Raw genomic sequence first — 24,155 nt, forward strand, 5'->3', positions numbered from 1 at the left:
ATAAAAATCCTAGGACAGAAGAGCACCAAATGGATGACTCCAAAATAAGAAAAAGCTATGTGAAATAATTTTGAATAATTTATGATTTAAACAAAACTTCAAAGCTGTAATAAAAAAATTAATATTCCCCTAGTTAAACTAAATTTAAACTATATCAAGCTAAGTATAAAATTTGAAACTAAGTTAAGAAATTTTTTCTTAATTTTCATTTGAAATTATTTTCACAGAAATAAATCGTTAAATTTGTTTTCCTACCACTTAAACACAGTTTAAACCTATTTATTTTATGTTTAAATATTGATTTATATTGAAACCATAAACCTTCAAAACAAAAAAATTAATAATATATTACTTCCATAGTTAAACTAAGTTTAAACTTTATGAAATTAAGTTTAAGGTTTGAAACTAAGTAAAACTATTAATTTTTTAATTTGTCACATAAGAAATCTGTGAAATTATAATTAATCGCTAAACTTGCTTTTCTCATAGTTAAAATAATGTTAAACTTAGTTAAATAGCATTGAAATCAAGTTTAACGATATAATTGTGATTTAAGGAATATTCGTATAGTGAAAATAAACAGCTTGTTAATCTTCCAGTTAAATTAAGTTCAGTTTTATTAAATTAAGTTTAAGGTTTGAAATTAAGTCAAGCAATAGATTTCTTAATTTTCTATTTCAAATTAATCTTCAAAATAAAAATAAATCATTCAACTTGATTTTTTCAAATTTTTCTAAAATAAACGGCTTGTAATACCTCTAGTTAAATTAAGTTTTGAAATAAAAATGAATAGTCAAACTAAATTTTCTCAAATTTTTCTAAACTAAAATTAAACCACTTATAATTCTTCTAATTAAATTGAATTAATTTTAGTATTTATTAAACTAAGTTTAAGGTTTGAAATTAAGTTAAACAATTGATTTCTTAATTTTCCATTCCAAATTATTCTTCGAAATAGAAATATATCGTTAAACTGGATTTTCTCAAATTTTTTATAAATTAAAATTAAACCGATTGTAATACTTCTAGTTAAACTAAGTTTAGTATTTATTAAACTAAGTTCAAGGTTTGAAATTATGTTAAGCAATTGATTTCTTGATTTTACATTCCAAATTATTCTTCGAATTAGAAACAAATCATTAAACTTGATTTTCTCAAATTTGTATAAATTAAAATTAAACCGTTTGTAATTTTTCTAGTTAAATTAAGTTTAGTATTTCTTAAACTAAGTTAAAGATTTGAAATTAAGTTAAACAATTGGTTTCTTAATTTTCCATCCCAAATTATTCTTCGACATAGAAATTAATAGTTAAACTTGAGTTTCTCAAAATTTTTTTACTTAAATTAATCCTCTTGTTATTCTTCCAGTTAAATTATGTTTAGTATTTACTAAACCTAGTTTAAGGTTTGAAATTAAGTTAAACAATTGATTTCTTAATTTTCCATTCAAAACTATTCTTTGAAATAGAAATAAATCGTTAAACTTGATTTTTTCAAATTGTTCAGAACTAAAATTAAACCGCTTGTAATTTAGTTAAATTACGTTTAGTATTTATTAAACTAAGTTTAAGGTTTGAAATTAAGATAAACAATTGATTTTCTCAAAATTTTCTAAACTAAAATTAAACCGCTTGTAATTCTTCTAGTTAAATTAAGTTTTGTATTTATTAAACTAAGTATAAGGATTGAAATTAAGTTAAGCAATTGATTTCTTAAGTTTCAATTCCAAATTTTTTTTCGAAATAGATATAAATCTTTAAACTTGATTTGCTCCTATTTAAACATAGTTTAAACCTAGTTAATTTAATAAGTATTGAGATATATTTAAAACAATGTTTATTTCAAATTAACCTTCTAAACAAAACCAAAAATAATATATTATTTCCCTAGTTAAACTAAGTTTAAACTTTCTATATAAATAATATTAAATCATGGGCAATTTTTTACGCCTCATTCAGTTCTAATGTGTTTAATTTAATTTAATTTATTTATTTCCTAAGTTTTAACATAAACTTAATTAAATTAAGTCAATTCCAATTGTCATTCCAAATTAATCTTCGAAACTGAAATAATTAGTTAAACTTGATTTTCTCCCATTTAAACATAGTACCTATTTAATTTAAGTTTAATTATTGAGATATATTTAAAACAGTTGTTATTTCAAATGAACCTTCCAAACAAATAAAAAATAATATATTATTCACCTAGTTAAACGTAGTTTAAACTTAATGAAATTAAGTTTAAAATTTCAAGCTAAGCTAATAATTTTTTTTAATTTGTCACCTAAAAAAAATTTGTGAAATTATAATAAATCGCTAAACTTGATTTTCTCTAAGTTAAACTATGTTTAAACCTGGTTCACTAAAGTTTAGGCATTTAAATCAAATCAACGTAAATTGTGATTAAAAAAATATTTCTAAACTGAAAATAAACAGCTTGTCATTCTTCTAGTTAAATTAAATTAAGTGTTTATTTAACTAAGTTTTAGGTTTGGAATTAAATTAAGCAATTATCTCTTAAATAAATATTTATATCTAAAACAAATCGGTTAGAGTTATATGAATTTAGTTAAACAAAGTTTAAAACTATTTAAATTAAGCTTAAACCTTGAAATAATTTGCGATGCAACTAAACATTTTATTTCCCGCAATAGATATTACAGATTTCTATATTAATTACCCTTATCATTTACACTTGAAATTTCTATTTCTTAAGATAAAACTGCAACTATTCAAACTATTTATAAACTAGCCAAATTTAAGATTTATATATGGTAACGAAATCAGTAATAACCTAAGCACCAACTGCCATTGTAAACAAAAATCTCTGCAGCTTTATATTCTAGCAAACAGTTAAGGGCTTTTGTATGCAGACAGCAAGCGTACGTAAAAAAGTAGGAAAAAGTAAACATAATTGTAATGAAAATTTATGCGATAGACTATAAAAGGTCAACAATAGTTCTTTTTTTTATATATAAATGGTTATAAAAATAAAATATAAAGAAATATTTACGATGTTGTCTGAAGTAGAAAACAATTTGTATTTACAATGTTGCAAAAATTATACAAGGAATTTAATCTTAAGCATTTTTTTGTTCATAATAAATAAAAAGATATGAAATAGAGTTTGTTGAAAGAGTGAATAAAGACAACTGAACTAGTTTTCTGCTAAACTAAGGTATTTCATTACGCTCTTCAATTCATTTGCTTTGAAACTGTCATTTTTTAAAGAGTGTTTATATATATTTTTATTTTTTTTAATTTTTTCTTATATTTCATATGATCTTTTCCTGGATACTGCTTCATTGTTGTTATATGTATGCTGTTTTTTGGTAATTTGATAGCTTGCAACGTGTTAAATAAAAACGCCTCAATGATTACTTCAATGCGCTTCCCTTTTTTTACTTTATTTCATTATAATGATTTTGTTTTTACTACAGACACACTCACCTTCACTCTATACTTCACAAAAAGCTGGAAAAAAACTTTCAGCAGCATCCAACAACCATAACATTTTATGCGCCCCCTACTAGCTAAGAAGTATTGTATGCGGAGTCCGAAAATATAAAAAAAACCAACACACAACATTCTGGACACATTTTAAAATATAACTAGTATACAAAAAGCCGGTATTTAATATAAAAATCAACTCTCGCTTAGTGGAATGATCAGACGTTTCTTGGTCAAATCGAGATGGCTGTTGGCAAAAAAAAAATAAAATAAGAGAAAAATGTACAAAAAATAAACGAAAACATTCAAGCAAAGTAAAGATGCTTTTATTGTGATAAAATCAGAATATGGATTACAAAAATGCACAAACACATTTACTTATTTATATTCGTACATATTTATATATGTACGTTTGTAGTCAGCTCTGTTTAAGGTGTATAATAAAAAAGTTTATAAAAAGCATCAACCTACAAATAACACTTTAGCAGCAACCAAAATAAATAAGTTCTGGTGCTTGTGGTGTTAATATTTTAAATATTTTTGTGTTTAAAAAAAAATATATATTCCGAAAATTTGAAAAAAAAACTTGCCGAAAAGCTGTATGAAAGAATAAGCGCTAAAGTTGTATTTTTTAATCAAAACACCCTATAAGAAAGAATTTTGGAATATTTTCTACTATTTAACTAAATGATAGTTTTCCATTTCTTTCAGTCTCCTAATCGAAGTCATGTTATAGTATTCAGTATAGATTCATGGATCAAGATAAGATCTTGGGGACTGGGATCCAAGGCACACACAACTCTACATTATCTCTAGTCTTTATAGTTATTGCTCATACAACGTTTTTCGAAAATACTGCCCAGAAGCTAAATAGAGGTATCGTATTCAAGTCGTCTTGCACTCAATCTCTAGATGATTCTAATACAGTTGATTAGGAAAAAATGACATTGAGCTCTCAGTCCTTTTTCCGTTTTTGACCAATTGTACGAAATTTGGATAGAGTGGATCCAGAGAGACATTTTGTAAATCTAGTCGACATATTTGTATAGCGAAATACAGCACCATAAGCATATTATCAAATTCATCAACATCATAAAGGGAAAACTAAGATTGAGCTTGAAAAATTGAAGAATCTTTTGACACAATTAGAAATGGCACATAATCATAGTGAGTCCTGCTGTGAACCTCGATCTAACTTCTTTGAATTTAGACCAATCTAACCATAATCGTCACATGTATTAAATCATAGTCGCTACCATTTTTCCCCATTATCCCTCTTGGCTTCCACAAACCATCTCCATCTTACGATTTGTTGTAGTATATTTTCGCGTATTTCCGAGATTTTACTGTCCTAGTTATTGGATTATCGTGTGTCTCCATGTACGATGTTGCCATTAGATCCAGTCTTTTTGTTATTTTGTATCAGTTTTCGTTAAATGGTTGTTGTTCCTGCTAAGTAGATCGGGGTCCAAGGATACATGTACGATGTTGTCATAAGATCCAGTCTATTGTTATTTTTAACTTGTATCAGTTTCGTTAATCGGTTGTTGTTCCAACTTAGTATATGATTGGTCTGCTGTAGCTGGTCTAGGATAATGGGGCTGACATCTGTCGTTGCCTAGAAACAACGCCCTCTGAGTATTTGATGTAGCGGTGGGGAACCTTGCTAATTCTTTGATTCCTACCTTTTTCCCAGGGGGTGGCGAGCCGCCTGACCTTTACCATGACATTATCCACTTTTCCAGGGGGAGGGGAGGTCACGGGGCTTCTTGGATGTATTGTTTAGATGGGGGTTAATTTTAAAAACTTGAAAACCATGATGAAAATGTTTCGTCCTCTACTAGGGATAGAACCTGGGTTGCTTGGTTTTGTAGGCAAGCACATTAACCACTACACCATGCTACCATTAGAAATGACACAAACATTTTGCGTAGTTCTGTTGAACCTCATGAGCAGTAGCTTATTAGGAATTATACTAATCTAATCATAATCATTACAATCGATGTGAATTCATGCTTTTACCTATAGGCCGGGACTTTTTTACTTAATTAGAAATGTCACATACATTTTGGAGCATCCTGATGAAAACCTAGTGGGCCGTTCCATCTTTGTAATTAGACTAATCTAACCATAATCGTTAAACGATGTAAATTTTTGCCTTATCCTCATAAAATCAAACCTTGAAGAGCTCAGAAGTGATCAACTGTGTAACCTGGAGAATATATGTTTCTGGTTATAGGTTTATCCTTAATCTCGGACTGTATCGATCAAAAGATTTCAACGTATCTAATTGCTGAACGTACGACTATCATCGAAAAGAAAGTAGATTGTGATGTAGGATATCATCCTACGATTATTATGAGAGAGGCTTTTGTGCAGCCCTTATCTTCAAAATATTTGTGAGATAGAGAGTGATAGACCAAAAATATCGTCCAGCACCATTAAAGCTTTTCCGAGATGCTTCTATATGCAAGACTCTAAAGCAGTAATATCATAAAGAACATGCTGAGAGGTTTCAATATTTGGGGTTAAATGAAACCAAAATATTCAGTAAAAAGTCCTGTAGGAACCATAGAATTATTTAAGTAGAAATTGATAAACGGCTAGATTGTTGAAAATAAAAGAACGAATAAATAAATAAGAAAATACAAATTTCTTAAGCGAAAGATGGTTAGATCATTTAAAGCTGAAATAGGGAAACTGTAAATCCAACTGAACTTTGGGAGAGACCAAAATTTTGCCTGGATCACTAAAAACTTTCACAGATTCTTTCTTGAAAACCTAGGAGTTTCAACATTTTCCAAGACATAATGGCGTATCTGAAACCAAATAACAAAAGGTCTTACTTAAGCAAAATATGGTTAAATTATCCTTAATTTATGTTAAGGAGTTGACAAGTTGTTATCTAAAGCTCAGTCTATCTCCAACCCTTCAAAGAAGGATAATAGGGTCATAAACAAAGCCTATGACAATACATTGAAGCATCTTGGCAAGACGAGTAGATCCGAATTATGTAAGAATCTTATCTTCTGATCTTCCTTTTGTCTCCAGTCGCAAATACACTCGAGGCTCTTCTTTTTCAACTTAGTACCGACGAATGCGAGTAACATTATAAAGGAAAAAATATGCAGATATCATCGCTGAATATTGAAAACTATTAAAATCAAAAATTTTCAAAAGTGAGACAAATTGAAGATTGTGTCTCAAAAACAGAGATAGAATAAGTGTTTTATGCAACATTACAATACATTTAGCAAAATGTCCCAATTCTTCCGGCCACTATTTTAGTACATACATGATGATGATAACATGAAAACCTTCGTAGGGCATCCTTAGATTCGACCACAGCAAACGTATGATTAATTTTCAACAAATTTGCCATGTTTTAACCTACAACATGTTATGGTAATATTATTGGTATGTAAAACTCGACATAGTGTTGGAGCTGCCAACTGAAGTGTTCATAACATGTCCACTTAGCAAAACGTTACGTTTCATCTACTCATCTAAACAAATAAAAGAGTTATTTCATACATACAAACACACATACACTAATATACATGTATGTGTGTTAAACACTATGGGCCTGTGTGTACTCTTATGCATGCATGATTCATAAGTGTTAAACATACAACTTTAATACATTTCCAATATTTTATTATTTCTTATTTAAAGGATGTCTCTTCTCTTTGTGGTATTTAAATACTCATATTCCTTTTGTTGTTTATGATGTTGATGTTGTTGTTGTTGCTTTTATTTTTTTGCACTTTATTTCTTTTCAAAAAATTGTTCAAGGTCTTTTGTATAGTTTACATGTTAAACCGTACTACACAAAAAGCCGTATAAAATTAAAGGATTTTGGCACACAAACCAAAAGACCAAACAAAAAACCAAAAAAAAAAAAACTGAATTTAATTTTTTGTTTATGTGACACACTCTTCTACAGATTTGTATTTTTTTTTTGCAAACTCCGTAAGTCTGAGGTGTATTGGCGCAAAATAAAAACCATTTTTAACACCATAAATACAAGATGAAACCAAATTGAAATTTATGTGATTTCTGCTTAAAATCTACCTTGAGTTAATGTTATTTTCAGTTTAATTTCATTTAAAAGTTATGTTTTGCTTTTCTTTTTTTTATTATTGTTGAATTGTTGTACGAATTTCGCAATTTTGTTTTGATGGGTATTTTGTTAAATATTAATGGAATTTGTAGCTTATTTTTGTGTTTTCTGTTGGCTTTTTTTAAAAAGTTTTATTGTAAATTTATTAAGGTTACATTATTCACACTTTGCACTTCATTTAGGGAAATAAATGTGTGTTTAATGAATAAATTGTGGTTATTTTGTAAATAAATAATTTATTTTTATTGTTTTTTTGCTTGTGCAATTTTACAAATTTAATTTATTATATGAGAAAAGATGTTAAAAGCTTTAAAATTAAATTATAACATTCACAATATACTAGCTCTTCCCTGCGGATTTATCTGTTTAAAGAAAAAATTTAAAAGCAAACGACTGAGCAAAATCAAAGGCCAGGTTGGTTAAATTTGAATATATTGAATAAACTGTAGTAGTTGAAAAATAAGTTCTAGTTGTCATTTTTGGAACTAGTTTCATATTTGAGTTAACGAGCAAAGTAGCTCCATTAAAGACGATTTTATAATAAGTTTTTTAATCAGTGATTTTATTTGTCACCATTTCTATGAGAAATCATATGGGTGTAAGATGTTTTAGTGGTACCACATTTTTCAAGGCTGTAATTAAATAAAACTCTAAATCTAGAGATTTTACAAAAACATCTAAAAATATTTTATATTTTTATATAAAACAACTACAACTTACCATTATTTCCACAACAGTTTCTGTATGCTGCACCCCATCACTAACACGAACTCTCAACTTATAACTCTCTTTAATCTCACGATCCAAAGCCTCCTTTAAACGCAGTTTACCCGTATCACGCTCCAGAAAAAATTTACTATCATCTCCATTCACCAGAGAGAATGTCAAAGAGCCCAAAGTATCTGGATCTGAAGCACGTATGGTAGCAATTAGATGACCAGCTGTTAAGTCCTCACTCACATTAAACGACAAAGGTAAATCCCGAAAAACAGGAGGACTATCGTTTTTATCCAATATCATAACTTTAAGCTGCAATGAAAACAAAAAGATAAATAAAACATAAACATTAAATTATTTTTTTATGATTTTCAATAAACTTATTATAAATATATGAAAAAAAAATACAACATCTGCAAACATTAAGTAAAAGCTTGTGTCCCAACCATATTTTTTTAATTCAATTATACATAAAAAAAAACGTTAAATGCTATCAACTGTAAAATCACACAACAATCGGTTTTTTGTAGCAACTTCTGCTCAACAGCTTAACACAAGGCATCAAAAGTGATGTTGTCCATCATGCCACACAACACCAAAAACACAATATAAGTAGAGTATAAAAAAAAACAAAAAATAAACAACCACAACAATATTGTAAGTAAGTGAGTGAAGTTAGGTATGATGGTCCATACATATGATGGGATGGTTTGTTACTTTTATTTTTGCTCTTTTTTTGCAGAGTGATTTTGAAAAGTTGCAAGTACTTTGAAAGAAAAAGAAAACTTTAAGAGTGTAACATCAAAATGTAGCTATGTTGCTACGTTTGGCTGGCTGTTTGGTTTGTTTGATTGTCCATCTGTTTTTTTTTTTGGTTTATAAGGGGCACGTACTTGCAGTAGCCACCATAGACAGCGCCTTAACTGAGTGATACATCATCATTGTTGTCGTTTGTTGTTGTCCACATCATTGTCGTCGTCATCATCATCAGGAGAAGCAACAGCAATAGCAACAGAAACATCAACATTATTGAATGTATGTATCACATAACTTATGTTGAAAATTGTTATTGAAGTAATAATATAATTACAGCTTTAACGTTTTCAGTTTTTTTTATATTTGTGGAACACATCGAACGACACAACAAAAACAACAGCAGTTACAATAACGTTTCGAGAAAATCTAATACAAAAAAAGCCTTTAAAAGGAAATAACAACTTTTATTTTTGTCGTATTTGTTATATATGGATGCCATGTGTCTAACTGCAAAAATATAGATAAATTTATATTAAAGAAAAACAAAAAAAGAAAACAGAAATATTAAAATATTCATGTTCGTTTAGCTTTCAACCAACTAAACCACATTTGTAACTATTAAACTAATGCTCTTACGAGTACCACGCTACATTTGCTCCATGTATACCGCTGTCTGTTGTTTTTGTATTTTTGTTACAAATGCTGCCGTTTATTTTTTTTTTTCTTAAAAATAACACTCCATTTATACAGCTGCATGCGTATAATGCGTCATTTGTAACTACATACTTCCACAACTTTGCTACTCTACTCCACACACTGCTAGCATGCGTATAAGTTGTATTTATTGCTGATTTTTTTTTAGGTAAATGTGTGGTAAAATTGTCTTTTTATTATAAACATAAATATATTAGTTGTTTTTTTATTCTCTTTTTTTTTTGCAAAATTTAATGTTTTGTCTGTGTGGTATTTTGTCTTTTTATTTATCATTTGCTGTCTTTCAAACAAATGATTGACAATGGTTGTTTGTGGACAAAATTATTTTTGTGTGTATATTTTAAGGGAACCTAATGAATTTGTGTTTAAAATAACTATACACCTTTAATAGAATTTCGCAATAGTAGAAATGTAAATTGTAGGACATTTGTCATGTAAGAACTATTAAAACAAAAGAGTTAAGCAACAAACTTTTTTAAAGGTAAAGAGATTTTTTAGGAAGAAAACAATAACAATTTGATAAAATGAATTTGAGATGTTTATGGGCTAAAAACTACCCAATGATTGTTTTAGTGGTCATTTTAGGTACATTTGTTTGAATACAGTGATATTTTAGATCTCCAAATGTAGTTTTATTGAAATTTTATGCTTAATTGTTTTCATATCCACATGATGGGGTATATTGATTTTGTTATTTCTTTTGTAACGTCCGAAATATTCATCGCTAAAAAAGTATATATATTATGAAATTACATTGGCATATTAACTGATCACAAGATTTATCAAATATAACTAGGTTGCATTACTAAACATCGCAAATTTGGAGATAACTGACTTTGCTTCTAAACTCCTCAAATGATTGCTGGCTTCTCACAACCATTCAATATAGGACTCACTTTTTATATGATCACACCACACATTAGAAATTATATTATCAGATCAAAGTCAGCTATATTAAACGGCCTTCCATGTTGGATACCACACGCAGAGAAAAAATATAGTTGTGCATGTTTACTGTAACCATTTCAATATTGTTACAAGTTTTTGTAACAATATTATAGTCACATTAACTATTTGCATGATTGTGGTAACCATAATATGGTTAATTTACGATTCATATGATTGTATCAACCATATATATGGTAACAGTGAATAAATATATGTTTGTGACAACTATTTATATAATGAAGGACTTACCATATTATGTTGTTCTCGGCTTATGGATATCATAATCTGAGAACAACATACATATTATGATAAAATTATTCATCATAAATATGGTTGTCACAAATATATACTTGTTTACTGTAACCATATATATGGTTGATACAATCATGGATTTATATTATATATATTTTTTTTCTGCTTGGAAGTCTAGAATCCTCGCTGGTTTATCGACGCAGACTTTTAACTTTACAGAACGCTGATTTTCGTAACACAGCTGAATAATTTTGAGCGGTTATTGCGGTGTGAGTTTTTCAATGATGAAAGACTTATTATTATGACCAAATATATTTTGATATATCGACACTGTTCGTTTTATGTTCGATGTCTGCCTTTTTCACATATTAGTTGTTATTTTCATTGAAGTCCACCTAGTGGCGCCCGTAGAACAAATGAGGTGCAAAAATAAAAAATTGCATGTGCCCCTAAAAAATATTGAAAAAACCTATTTTACAGGAAATTGTCAAACAATTTCAAATATGCTTACAATCCGATTTTTGGTTCAGAAGGTTCTCAACTTTGATGGAAAATCTACCCCAAATTTCCAAATTTTTTAATCGCGATTTAAGTAATTTTATTTTAGCAAAATATCCAAATAATTCAAACGGAACGAAACGGCGACTTTTATGAAATTGTGTATATATAATTGGTAAGTATGAGAATAGGTCTTGGAGTATCTTTCATACCGCTGGAACCAAAATATTCACTAGAAATAATTTGTATGGCAGAACAATGTTTGCCGAGACAGCTAGTAAAAAAACTATAAATTTCTATATTTACCATATTTTAAAAATAAGTTTTTTGATTATTCCTTTACCTAATACAAAAATGTGCAGTTGCCCATTTTACCCATTTTTTTGCTAGAGGTAAAATTTTGAAAATAGACATGGTTCCGTAAATATGTTGCATGCATTTTTTACGAATTTTTATATTGCTCATATTTTACAAAACATTTTTAAATAAAAAAAAAATAAAAAAAATTAAATCTTTTCTGGAATATTTAAAAAAAAAGTTAAATTTTTTTTTTTAATATTTTCTGTAATAATTGAAAATCGAAACAAGAAACATAAAAAATTTTAAAAAAATATTTTGGTCCTAATTTTGTAAATCACGTCACCATTGTGGTAGCAAAAACAAAATTTCAAAAATTTTAAAAATTTGTTTTTATTTTATACACATACGGCTATATGCATAGTAGAAAAATAGAAGGTAGTTTCATTCTCTCTTTATTTTTTAAAATTCTACGTCTGACATGCTTAAGGATTTTGACGTTTTCGTTAAAATAGTAATGCCATATCAATTTAAAATTTTCCCTTTGGGAATACATAATTTTCATTAATTTGAAAATTATTAAAAAAATAGAAAAAATATTTACCCAACAACAACAACAGTTTATGGATATATGTAAAGCTTGCGAAGAAGATTTGCCAAAACAGCCAATGGTGTGCTCCGACCATTTAGTTAAAAGTAATATTTCAGTTAAAACAAAGCGTGTGAGATTGGATATGAATGCTTTCCCAATGAACACAAGGTAACTTCAAAATACTATTTATTATGTAAACATATTTTGGGATATATATCACCGATTATTACCGATCATTATCCATTAACTATGCACACTTGAGTAGAATCGAAATTATTTGAAAATAAATCTCGTATTTCTAAACGGCGTACCCAAGGAATATTCGAGTTTAAGATTTGAAAATGAACCCCACAAATACTTCAATGGCGGCGCTATGGGACCCAAAGTAGGACACCATCGACATGTAAATTTGTTAAACGCGTGCCATTTTTTGTTTTCCATCCGATTTCAAAGACTTTTTATATTTTCTGAGAGTGCTCGGCTAGATCTTGAAAATACATTCTTCCGTGTGCTACTTGTCTCTTATAATTAAACCTCCATTTAAAAGATATAAAATATTTACATAGTAATATAAAAATGAAGAAAATGCATACATATAAAAATAGTCAACGTGTTTTAATAAGTAATCGAACGTTAGGAATTGAATCAATAACTCCCAACACAACATAATACATTTTTATTTAAATAATAAATTAAATTACACATTTTTTGTAAAAAAATTCTCGAAAATCATAATCATTTTTTGGAATGTGGCAACGCTTTTTATAATGCTTACAAAAAAAGGAAACTTCAAAAAACCTTATTTTAAAAAAAAAATTTTGATTGAAACTACCTTCTATATTTTTATCATGGCTATATGCATAAAAAAACACAATTTTGTTAACGAACACTTTAGCTTTAAAAATCAGTTATAAAAGTATTGTATTCATAAACGTTTGTTAAAGGCACAATAACTAATGTACTGATTTTTGTCTAAGCTGGCAATGCTTCTCAATTATTTCCCCTTTTTCGTTGTAAGTGTTGCTTTCAATTAGGATAAAATATTCGTTAATTTTCTTTTTTTCATTGATTGTTTTTAGTAATAATACATTTTTGAAGATAACAACTAATTTTTAGTAAAAAAATCTATATTTGATTCTAGTAAATTTATATTAAGTTAAAATATATTAATGTACAAACATTTTTATATAGGTCATTTCAATTATTATTAAAAGTATTCGAATGACGAATATTCTGTGATAAAATAAGCATCACTGTTTTATAATTTGTTTTATTAATTTATTTTTATTGATATTTTGTTAAATTTTAACAAAATTTAATGAATTTCTATGTGGAAACACATAGTTTTAATTCCGGAGTGGGTATATTAGATTGTGTGGACCTTCTTCCACAATGTTTACACATTTTATTACTATATGGCCTTGCACGTTAAATGTAAATGACAAAAATGCCAATAAAACTAACTTGTGAACCTCATGTTGTTCACTGCCGGAGGAATATTAAACAAAATCATATACTATTAAAATGGAACTTATTCGCCAGTGGAGTGGAAATTATGTTTAGCAATTGCAATAGTATCGTATATTATTCCAAATTTATCTTTAATATCTTCTTTTTTAAGATAAAAAGTAAAAATAATTCCTTAAAGTAGGTTTATAGTAGGGTCGAACCTACTTTAAAATTTGTACATTTAAAAATTGTTTATCAAAGGTATTTTAAGCTATCAATCGTTTATGAATACAACTTTATGAAAATTTTCCTATAATTGGTTTATAAACCTTTTTTAAATTTTCATGCATATGGCTGATAGTTTTCAAATTATGAGAGGCAAATTAATGCCTGAATTTTGGTGCATTTGTTCTGTTTACAATTTGTATATAAAACAGAAACAAATTTTTAAAATTTTTGAAATTTTGTTTTTGCTTTCAACATAAATATCACCTTGGTGACGTGATTTACAAAATTAGGGCCTTTATTTAACTTTACCGTTTCATTATAAATCCGACTAAAATATAGTTGAATCAATGTGATTATTACAGGATGAAATAAATACATTCTTAAAGCAATCTTTCCCAAAGAAAACATTGTTTTCATAAGAACTTTTCCTGTACGGAAAAATTTCTTGCTGCACAGTATAATTGTTACCAAATGTTTCTACGCAAATATGTATATGGTTAAAATGATGGAAATTCTTCTCTTTTAAATGCGGAAAAGGAATGGTCACCTTAAAGTGTTCTAAAGTCTGATTTAACATATCGAGTCATAAAAGTCAAAAAGACGTAAGTGCCAAAAACCAAATTTTACAGGAGAAGGTTTTTTTTTAAATATCCATGGTTGAAGTCTAAGTATTACCGTGAAATTTAGTATTTATGCGCTGTTACTTCTTAACTATACATTGCATTTATTTCATTTCAAATATTTTCAATATAACGGGTATTTATGTCGATTACGTCTTTTTTGTGTCAAGATGATTATACTATTTTGTGAGATGATGCGAATGATCTAGATCATGACTTTCTGGATATGTTTCTTTCATGGAAAAGGACACTTTTGCACGGTCACGTTTCTTCATCTTTCTAATCTACTTATTGTCTTCTTTTACAATTTTTACTTAAAGGTATTTTTAAATTTGAATTTTTTTTTTTGTGAGTTATTTATATAAGTAGTCCCCTCATGAGAGCTAGGACTAATCCCATACCCATCGTCATGAAATTAGAAAGAATGATTTTCGTAGCTTCAAATCTTATTTGTGTTGAATTTTATTTGGATGCCAACATTTTTGAGAAATTTATATTAATGTGATTTTCAGAAGTGGCCCTTGTATAGGAGCTGTGACCAATTGTGGACTGATCGCCATGAAATTAAAAAAATTATAAAACCTATTTCTGTTGAAATATGTTTGGTAAGAGATTTATGCTCGTTAAAGTTGGTTTTATATGGGAAATATGATCAATTAGGGATTGATCTTCATAAAATTTTTAAATGTGATTTTGTTTTATATAAAACTTTTTTTTGTGGAGGAATTTATGTGGATATCTTTATAAGTAAGACAGCTAGGTGAAATAGTGGAACGATTTAAACCATTTCCAATTGAGACCATTGGGCCGAAATAATTGCATGTTTCAAATGTTATCGAAATATTTTCAAAATTCCGACCTTTACTTTGAGCAAAAGGGTTACGTGGATAACCACCAACCTGCCGAACGTACATCGTTCAGAATTACTTTCAGAGTTAAGATGGGCGTTTAAGGTGGGCGTTAAACAAATATTTATGGGCGTTACGAACATCAGTCCAAACACTAGTGGAGTGTATAACAAGTGTTAAAATTGATTCTACGTTCATAAAATGCCTGAAATATTGCTTGGTCAATAATAATGGATAATAATGTTATAATCTGATCACTTGATCTATTGTTGGTGTTTTCTTATTTGCTAATTTTTTATGAAGTTTGTAGGCATTCGTATTGTTTACAGTTAAATAACTGATTATGTTCGATAGTCAGAAGATTTATAGAAAGGTAGTAAACAATTTCTGAAATCTAAAGTACTAATTTATAACTTTGATCTAAGCAGATTATATATCAATCGGTGCACTAATTTAGAAGATAAATATTTTTTATAATAAAAACAATAGTCATAACATAATAACATTGTTTTACCTTCAAACTAAATGTGTAATTAAACTAAATATTTTTTTCCCAAAAAATGTAAAAGATATTTCCATATTTTAAATATTTAATAACTTGTAAAGCCCCCAAAAAATATGATAAATATTATTTTCCCACATTTAACATTCTATGACTACACAGATTATCATAAATCGACATAATAAAGAATTATTTAACATTTTGACTTCAAACAACAGAAAAAAACGAACATACATTTAATTTTTTTAAATAAAATACCGAAAAAAGACATTAAAATGACACTAGTCGATTTGACTGAAAAGCAAATAAGATACAAATCTTCAAATGTTGCATGCTTTAATATGCAACTAATTCAATGAAAAACAAATGTTTATAATTCCGTTTTATTTTTTTTTTTGGTATTTTTGGTACTAACGTCTTTGTATCAATTTTGTTTCGCCTTTTTGCAACATAACTAAACGTCAACGAAATCTAAGTAATAAAAACCTTGAAGTCAATCTATGCTTTAGCAGATTGTAATCTATGTGCTAAATTTTATATTATACATTTTATTTATTTTTTTTATTTAATGTTGTTAGTTTCTTATCTAAACATGCTTGATCATGATTTTAACAGCAGAGCTGGGCATTAAGAAATTAATACAACTTTAAATGAATAGCGGTATTTGGTTTTTTGTTAAATTGAGGGGCCTCTTAGCTGGTAATGTCTGGGTTTAAAAGTGTCTCTATTAGAGCTGTTTGTACAAGTTGCAAAAACACAGAGTAAAAGACAGGAAAAAAAACCAAAACGTTAAAATATCAACAGCCATAACAAGCAGCCTGAAAATTTTTGGTGACATTTTGACAATCGAGTATTATGTCAATCATTTTGTGCTGGAGTTTTATGTCGTGGCTTGTAAAAAAAAAACACTAAATTACTTTATTAAACATTTTTAATGTTTGGTTAATTCGTTTTTCTTAGGTATTACGAAAATGAAATATATTTTCTAACAAGATTCTTTGGAATATAAATTTTGTTATAAAATAATATTTTATATTTGTTTTTAAATAAAAGTTAATGTACTTACTATAAGTGTAGGTATATTCTTAAAATATCTTTCCAAATACCGGCTTCCTTATGCTAATTTAAATGAGCTTTTTTATTGTATTTCTTTCAAACATACAAACACATTAACAGCACCTTGTTTTTGAAAGCCTTAAATTACTATTTACCTCTTTGGCAAAATTGGCATACATTTGGCGTTTAGAGAGGGTTATGAGTCTCATTTTAAAGCCATGTTGTTACTAAAGTTAAAGTTTGTGTTATGCTGGTGTTGTTTTTTTTTTGTATATATATTTTTTTTGCTTTGTTTTTGGAAATGTGTTGATTGCTGTTAATATTATGTTTTACAATGTAGGTCAACGTTTAGTATGAATATTTTAGTACTGTGGTGTAAGCCATTTTTTTCTCCTTGTGTCTTAACGTCTTTTTAAATCTGATTTAATTTTTATAATTTTACATACATATACATATATTTTTTTAAGTAGAGAACATGGTGTGAAACTCATTTATTTTAATGTATTTTTTATTTCAGTTTTTTTAATGGAATATTCTTGGTAAAAATATTCAAAATATTTATTTTAAAACTTGTTCAATGTTATAAAATAAAAGTCCTGTGGATTTTGTTATTAAGCAAACAAGAGTTTTATATTTTAAAAGAATAAATGATTAAACTGTTTTAAGTAAAATTTTGGGGAATTGAAATTTACAGCATTTAATTGTTTGCTGGCGGAAATAATTTGTAGAATTGTTTTCGGGATTAATGTAAAGTTATTATTTAGAAATCAAGTAGAAACTGTTTAAAAACAGTGAATTTTTAAATTGGGCATGTTACTTAAGTACAGTTAGGTAGTGCGTAATTAATTGATATCAATTTAGGAAACGAAATATAAAATGTATTTACAGGATTTTGGGAAGTTAACATGATATAGACATAAAACGCTTATGGTAGAATCTGTAACCACCTCATTGCAACACATGGAGAATTGGCTTAATTTTATGTTTTTGTAAGACTCTCAAGATAACATGTGTTTCAAATGAAAAAAAGAAAACCTCTTCTATTTTTTATTATTTGCAAATATTTCTTTGTATTCAAGATGTAAAATTAGTGAGCAAAATTTTATTTTAACCTTCTTTCCTATCCATAAATTTTGCCAGTATTTCTGAGAGAAGAACTTATTTTTCGCACAAAAAAATTGCCACATAAGCCATTGGTATCAAATTTTTCTATGAAAATATATTCTTGGGAAGCTGGAAGGTCTGCTATAAATGCGATATAGATTTATTCGTGTGGTGCAGTACAATACTCATATTTTATTAAACAATAAAGTCATACTTCTAACATTTTTGATCTTTTTTCGAAGTTTTTTTAGGGAAACTTGCACTTTTCCTGCCTAATTAATTTCTAAGCATTAATTGTTAATTATACCCTATACCACCACAGTGGGATATTGTCCCAACACAATACCAATACGCTACGGATCACTTCAGTTAATTAAGTGATGTCCGTCCATCTGCCCATCCATCCATTTAAACCTTACAATCAAGCTACATGTCGCAATTTCAAAGATAATTCACGATCATGTTCTAAGCAGCGGGTCATTTGACCCTTTTGAATTACAATGAGACTGTCCGATAGCTGGTCCAAAGTAGTCAACGCACAGAGCGACGGATTCATACATTTCTGTGCAGAAATTATAAGTAGTGGTAGTAGAGCATTGAAATTTGGCACCGAGAATTGTATGGAATTAATTAAGAAAAGAAATTAAATTTTATCAAAATCGTCTAAGCCCAACGCCCTGCGCCCACTGCCCAAATCCAAAATCCATTCTTACGCCAAATCCATTTTTACGCATAAACTACACTTTCTGAAACAAAGAAAGAACTCATGCTAAGTTTTACTAAAATCGACAATGCCCTCCGCATACCGCCCATGCAATCCAAATCGATTTTATCGCATAAAATTTTTTTTATCCAAGCAAAGATCAAGAAATTTGTAAGAAAAAAATAACGCATGCCGAGTTTCAATATATTCGGTAGGCCCACCGCCCATGAAACCCATACAAGAAATTTTTTGATATATCGTTTATCATTCGACAAAAAATTTTATGTTTTCATCCAGTTCCGGAAACTTCCAAGAACTAATTTTTTTTAATCCAAACCAGACACTCCCACCTTTCATTTTATTAAAACAACAGTTTAGGGAAAAGTGGGGCTACATTGTTTTTTCCCTTGAATACTTAACTGACAACTGTCTTCACGCTAGATTACATTGGATGTATACAGTAACCAATTGAGTTATTTCTGCACTACAAATAGCACATACGAATGTGCGTGTTGAATTCACATAGTTCTCCAAATATACTTTCGTACTTTGGCACACATCACACCAACCTCGTTTATTTTAGTTTTGCAAGAAAAATTGCTTCTCCAAAAATCTTGCTTTTTTTGGCTTGTTAATTGACATGAAAACCAAAAAAAAAAACTTTGATAAATTCCAGAAAAACCCCTTAAAACTAATTTTTGCTGTTCATTCACAAACCAAAAATACAATTTTATGTCAATGTAATACACCAACTTCTTTAAACACGATGCTGCAACGCCAGTAAGCAACCAAAAAAAGAAAAAAAAACACAATGAAAAATTACTCTACAACATTAAACCGTTGATTTAGGCCACTTAATCACAACAAAGCATGTGTGTGTCCATTAATTTAGGAGACTTAAACCAAAAAAAAAAAAATTAAAAACAAACCACCAGCCAACACACTACTGGAAAAGACTTGGTAAGAGAATAAACGAACGAAAAAAAAATCAATTAGAACAGGACGATAAACTACAAAAGGGAGGCCTTTAAATATACAAGAACAACAAATAATAAAAATAACTACACTAACCAAATATACCAACAAAAAAAAACCCTAAAAAAGAAATACCACACAAAGTATTAATTTGAAAAATTACTTAGGGGCGTTAACCAACTTGTCACTCAACAACATACAAACATTCCCATGTTGCTGGCAACAAAACAGCAACAGATAAATAAATGTACGAGTACAGACATAAATTTTATTTTATTTTTTAGTTTAACACAAATTTGAAATCACCATAAAGATTTTCTTAAACATTTTGTTTTTTTGCACAAACACAGGAAAACTAATAATAATTTGGTGGTGGTGCCATTGCATGTTTTAAAATCATTGTAGTTTAATCAATTAGTTGAAAAATACTTAGAAAACAAATGAAGAAACTCTGTGCAACAGAGTTATGAAATTTTTAGACGAATTTTTGAAAAGTATGCAAAACTACATTACATTGAGTTTAATGTTTAGTTTGTCAGTTGCTTTTAGTTTAGATATGTATGCAAACATTGAGAAAAAAAACGTTTCTTCCTAAAATTATTAAAACATTTGTATGCAAGTGTAATCATGAAAATGTGTTTTAACTCTGTTGCCAGTTGCTTCTGCTGATGCTGTTAGAGCATCTTTTCCCCACTGTTTTCAGTTTTATTTATATCTGTAAGTAAGTATATTTCTTAGTTTGTTGATGTTGCACATTAGATGAGTGTCAGTTATTATTAATAACAATAATGTGCAACACCGTCATTTTTATAGCCTTAAGTTATATTTCAATATTAGTGTGGTAGTTTTATGATTCTAAGCCTACATTTTTTTTACATGCATACGAGTGCAATTACACTCACATGCGTATAATTGTTTATTAATGTGTGTGTGCAGATGTGTGTAAGTATCTTTTTACTGATGGTTGGCAAGTGATTGTTGTTTGCTGCTGGAAACAACAAATAAAGAGAGAAAGACAAAACTAATGATTGCATTTCATTTCAAATTTTAACTCTGTGGCTGAAAAAAAAATGAAGAAAAACTGCAGCAAACAGGCGAAGCTACAAATGGTTTTTTAATGATAAGTAATGAAAATATTTTTTTTTGGTTTTTGTAATAAAACCTGTCTTTTTGTACAAATTTGTTTAATAAACCAAAATTTTACAAAAAACGAAAAAGGACTAAAAAGCTGGCGTTAATGAAGTGAAACAAAAGACATAGGAAACAAACTTTATTTGCTTTTGTTTTTGGGATTTTGAAAATTATTTTTTTTTGTTTTATATTTTATTACAATACAATTTATCTAAGAATAATAAGTTTCCCATCAATTGCATATTGACGGTCATAGGTTGATTCCTTGTAAATACCATTGAGATATTTATCACATACGTTTTCTCCATCAAACAGCTATTGTTTGCCATAATTTTTATCTAATCATGGCAAAAGATTGATGAAATAAATAGTCTTTACTGTGGATTGGAGGGCTTTCAAAGCACACTTAGTTATCTTAAAAATTGCTATATTTATGAAAATTGCTTCCGAGTTTAAACGAAGAAAACAGGTTTTGCACGAAATCAAACCAAACAAAGAGTGCTGTAATCAGTTTTGTCGAATCTTAAGTACTATTTACCAAAGTTACTGTAAGAAAATTAATTTTTGGTGAAAAAAAATTTTTTGTTAAAAAAATATTTTGTAAAAAAATGTTAAAAAATTTTGATGAAAAAAATTTTGTTAAAAAATGTTGGTTAAAAAATGTTTGTTAAAAAAAATTTTTCTTGGACAAAAATTTGGTGAAAATTTTTTTTTAAAAAAATTAGCCGGAAAAAAAGTCTCTTGAAAAAAAATTGGCGTGAAATTTTTTTATATCTCAGCCATGACCTTTTCCCATAATTCTGTACACATATGGATTCTAAGCCAAAAGAACTGCTCATCTTTTGAGGCCAAGAACGAATCAAGCCAATATCGGATACTCTGTTCCAAAATGAAACGTATCCCAGAGAGAACGTTCTGCTTTGATGGAAACAAATATGCAAAACTTCCCAACCACTTCATTCTAAATAGATTTTATTAGGTATTGCAACATGTATCCGAGTGTTAACATGCTGGAATATTGCTTTTTCATGTCTAGTCGCATATTATGGGCATTTTTCGGCCAATGCTCGCTTTAAACGAATCAGTTGCGTTCGGTACAGGTTCCCTTTGATTGTCTGGCCAAATTCCAGCAGCTCATAATATATATGACCCTTTTTCTCTCACCAAATACAGAGCATTACCCTAGAGCCAAGGATATTTGATGTCGATTTGGCTAGTTGGCCGGGCTTTTCATACGATTTTTTGCACTTCGGACTATCGCAATGGATCCAACGCAATGGAGAACATGACAAAAGAGCAGTGCAAATGGTGCTTTTACTTAAGATCCTAATGGATAATGGATAACGAAACATATTATAATCGACTTATTTGAGCCATCAATTAAACCATCCTCCTACCAATTTCAGTCAATAACAAAGTCATCCTGTTAAACGTATGAAAGTGTCCAGTATTACCAATCTCTTCTGAACCAAGGCTGGGTGGAGTTTAGGTTAGAGAGGCAGTCAGCTGTATAGGATGGTGTCTGAGTAGTATGGTGTCAAGAAGTGGAAATGAATTCAGTCATCTGCACAATTTCTGTTACAATAAAACTATTCTCAGGCACGACCGGGCAGTGGTATTAATTCTTCTTCATTATGAAAATTCCAACAGATTTTATTATATGATCACGTGCAATGTTTTGCACACCTCGCAATTATAAAGGTAGTCTAAAGCCTCCATATAGTCTGCGTATAATCATGGAGGCAGCCCCGTTCAAATTGTTTGTACGATGAGAGCGGTATATCAATATATCAATTAACATATCCAAGATCAAGGTTTTTAATTTGGCCTGTGAATCCATAATACATTTTCCAGGAACATATTAAAGGTCATTAAACATCGATAAAGTGCTTAAAGCACTTTATAGCTTTCAGCTGCGTATCTAAAGAACAGTGTATTTAAAAATTTAGTGCATAATGAAATGTCAGTGTGAACTATAGAAGAGTGCATAACTATGTGGAATTTGACAGACAAAATTGTTAAAGTCAAAAACTAATATATCGAGAAAATTCCATTCCGAAATCGGAGTGTTTTAAAATGATGGCTCTAGATATTTCAATGTCATTGGTTAAAATCTGTCGTGAGGAACATAAATAAAATATGTTTCTTTAGTGTAGATTTTTTTCTCGAGTTTCATCGATTTTTCACAAGGATCGATTTCTACGTTATTATTTCTGCAGTATCACGAGCCACATATACTTCTCTATTTCTATTTATTTTTTTCCAAATGACTATCCATGTCAAACATTTAACCCTTTCTCTTCTTCAGCAGGTGTTAGTACAACAATATTTGCCATTCGTATTCATTAAATTATAGGTCAAGTCTACTGGGTATTGAAAACATGTAGTAAAATATAAATGATTCATTAAGGAAAAATGATGTTGCAAAATTGACATTGATTGGGGTCAATTTGACATCATACGGTGTCCATTTTTCGATGCCGATTGTTTACATGTTGTAAAGAAACTGGTATACGTGGAGATAAGGTAAAAGTAATTTAATTATAAAAACAAAATGGATCAAAATGAATTAAATAAATGAAAGAAAATGTGTTATTAAAGATTATAGTTGTGAAAGATGATTCAATTTAGTGAAGACATACATCAAAAAGCAATTATATTAGAATTGAGTTTATTTAGGTTGTTGTACTTCATCAATTCAATTCATCGTCGTCTAGATGACCCAGCATTAAACGATTTGTTCATATGCGGGATTGACTCAATATTGACATAGTATGTGTTCATTTCATACACAAATGTGAATATCTTTTTCCGGTTTACTGACTAGATTTAAATTATGATAAGACTCTATATTATATGGTTAATGTTGATGTGTTTTTTGAAACCCTTTAGAATGTAATAAGCAAATAAAGTAATTGATATCGGTAATAACTTACAGACTTTTGTATTAAATTTTACATATGAGTTTTTCTTCGTTTGCTAAATTGTTGCACAATAATTGCACTCAATATAAATAAAATCTTTAAATATTACAAAGCTTCCTTAAAAACAAATTCTCCATAGCCATATACCTTTAAGCAATTAACTATATTTGTTTTAAATTTCTTAACTCTATCAATATCTGTTTTAAGCAAAAGACAACAAGCAGAGGCACGCATTATTGTTTAAATAAAAAAACAAACTTATAAGCATT

At 28.6% G+C, this 24,155-nt stretch overlaps 1 protein-coding gene across 1 annotated transcript in view; it reads right to left on the minus strand.

Annotated features, from left to right (window-relative positions):
- ft (cadherin-related tumor suppressor fat) overlaps positions 1–24,155 on the minus strand; it is a 365,299-nt gene that overhangs the window by 68,432 nt on the left and 272,712 nt on the right. The window contains exon 2 of the mRNA XM_065501811.1: positions 8,293–8,601. Coding sequence (XP_065357883.1) covers positions 8,293–8,601 — 309 coding nt within the window. The remainder of the gene's footprint in view (positions 1–8,292; positions 8,602–24,155) is intronic.

The sequence above is a fragment of the Calliphora vicina genome, chromosome 2, assembly GCF_958450345.1.
Source record: "Calliphora vicina chromosome 2, idCalVici1.1, whole genome shotgun sequence".
Classification (NCBI taxonomy): Eukaryota; Metazoa; Arthropoda; class Insecta; order Diptera; family Calliphoridae; genus Calliphora; species Calliphora vicina.